This window comes from Condylura cristata, unplaced genomic scaffold, assembly GCF_000260355.1.
Source record: "Condylura cristata isolate star-nosed mole 26May11 unplaced genomic scaffold, ConCri1.0 scaffold00038, whole genome shotgun sequence".
Taxonomy (NCBI): Eukaryota; Metazoa; Chordata; class Mammalia; order Eulipotyphla; family Talpidae; genus Condylura; species Condylura cristata.
Window position 1 is genome coordinate 9559809 of NW_004567139.1, and position 1128 is coordinate 9560936.

The 1128-nt window shown below is 69.1% G+C and overlaps 1 protein-coding gene across 1 annotated transcript in view; it reads right to left on the reverse strand.

Annotated features, from left to right (window-relative positions):
• Positions 1-389: 389 nt before the first annotated feature.
• TK1 (thymidine kinase 1, soluble) overlaps positions 390-1128 on the reverse strand; it is a 6778-nt gene continuing 6039 nt past the window's right edge. Inside the window, exon 6 of the mRNA XM_004693417.2 lies at positions 390-1097. Within this exon, the coding sequence (XP_004693474.1) occupies positions 897-1097 (201 nt within the window). The 3' untranslated portion in view covers positions 390-896. The remainder of the gene's footprint in view (positions 1098-1128) is intronic.

Below are 1128 nucleotides of genomic sequence, written 5' to 3' on the forward strand. Positions count from 1 at the left end.
GCTTACGGCCTCGTGGCCAGGCGAGGGGTCAGCAAACCAGAGCACGGGGCAGGGAAGCTGGGGGCAGCCCGGCACCCGAGCAGGATCCTAGCTGCCGCGGGCGCCCACAGCCCGTCTGGGAGTCTTCGCACCCGAACCCTAAGTGTGTGTCCACAAAGCCTGACCTCACAGCCCCAGCTGGCAGCCCCGACCTGGCCCAGGCTCCGCTGCCGGCCACGTCGCCTGGACCCTTCCAGACAGCCAGGCCTGTGCCGCGCCCGAGGACGCGCTTTGGAGCCGGGCGAGGGGCCTGCCGAGGAGCGCAGAGCTGCACAGAAATCCCCACCCGTCCCGTCAGCGGCCCACGAGCGAGGCCGGGGAAGCCCCGGCAGTTAGAGAGAACTGGACTTTAACGTTAGATGTTAACTTCATACGTCACAACAGGAAAATAGGAAAATCTGGGCTCCTGCCCCCGCCCACCCTTTGAGAGTCCTCGGCGTGAGCCCCGCAGGTGAACTGCCCTGGAAGGGCCGGCGGGCAGGAAGGGCTTCAGCGCCTGGGGAAGCGGCGGGCGCCGCTGCCGCCAGGGCCGGGCACTGAGCAGCAGCGTGCGAGGACTTCCCAGGGAGAACAGAAACCTGCAGTGAAAGTCACAAGGGGAAGCGGCCCGGCCTGTCACGGCAGCCGGCGGCTCTGGCCTCGGCCCAAGGAGGGGGCGCGCAGGGCCAGACCCCGGCCGCAGGCGGCAGCCCTGACGGTGCAGGGGAGGACGGAAGCCGGGGGGCCAGGGAGGGAAATGTGACGGCCTCGCCAGCCCAGGGGGACGCTGCAGGAAGCCCAAAGTCCCCGCGTGTCCTCATCCCGACTTCCTCTTTGACTGGGCGGGGGAGCTGGTGCCAGCTGGGTCCCGCTGCGCCTCAGTGGGCTGGGCTGCACTGCAGGATCTGGTGGGGGGCAAACAGCCTCCGGGGCGCTGGGGCCTCCCCCGGCCTCCCCAGCACCGGACAGTTCTCTTTGTTGTCCCTGCTGTCCAGCCCGGTGGGCGGGGCTGTGGTCTTCTTGAAGTAGCAGAGGCGGCACACGGAGTGGTACTTGTCGGCCCCCCCAATCACCTCGACCTGCACGGGACAGTCGCGGGTCAGGCACGGC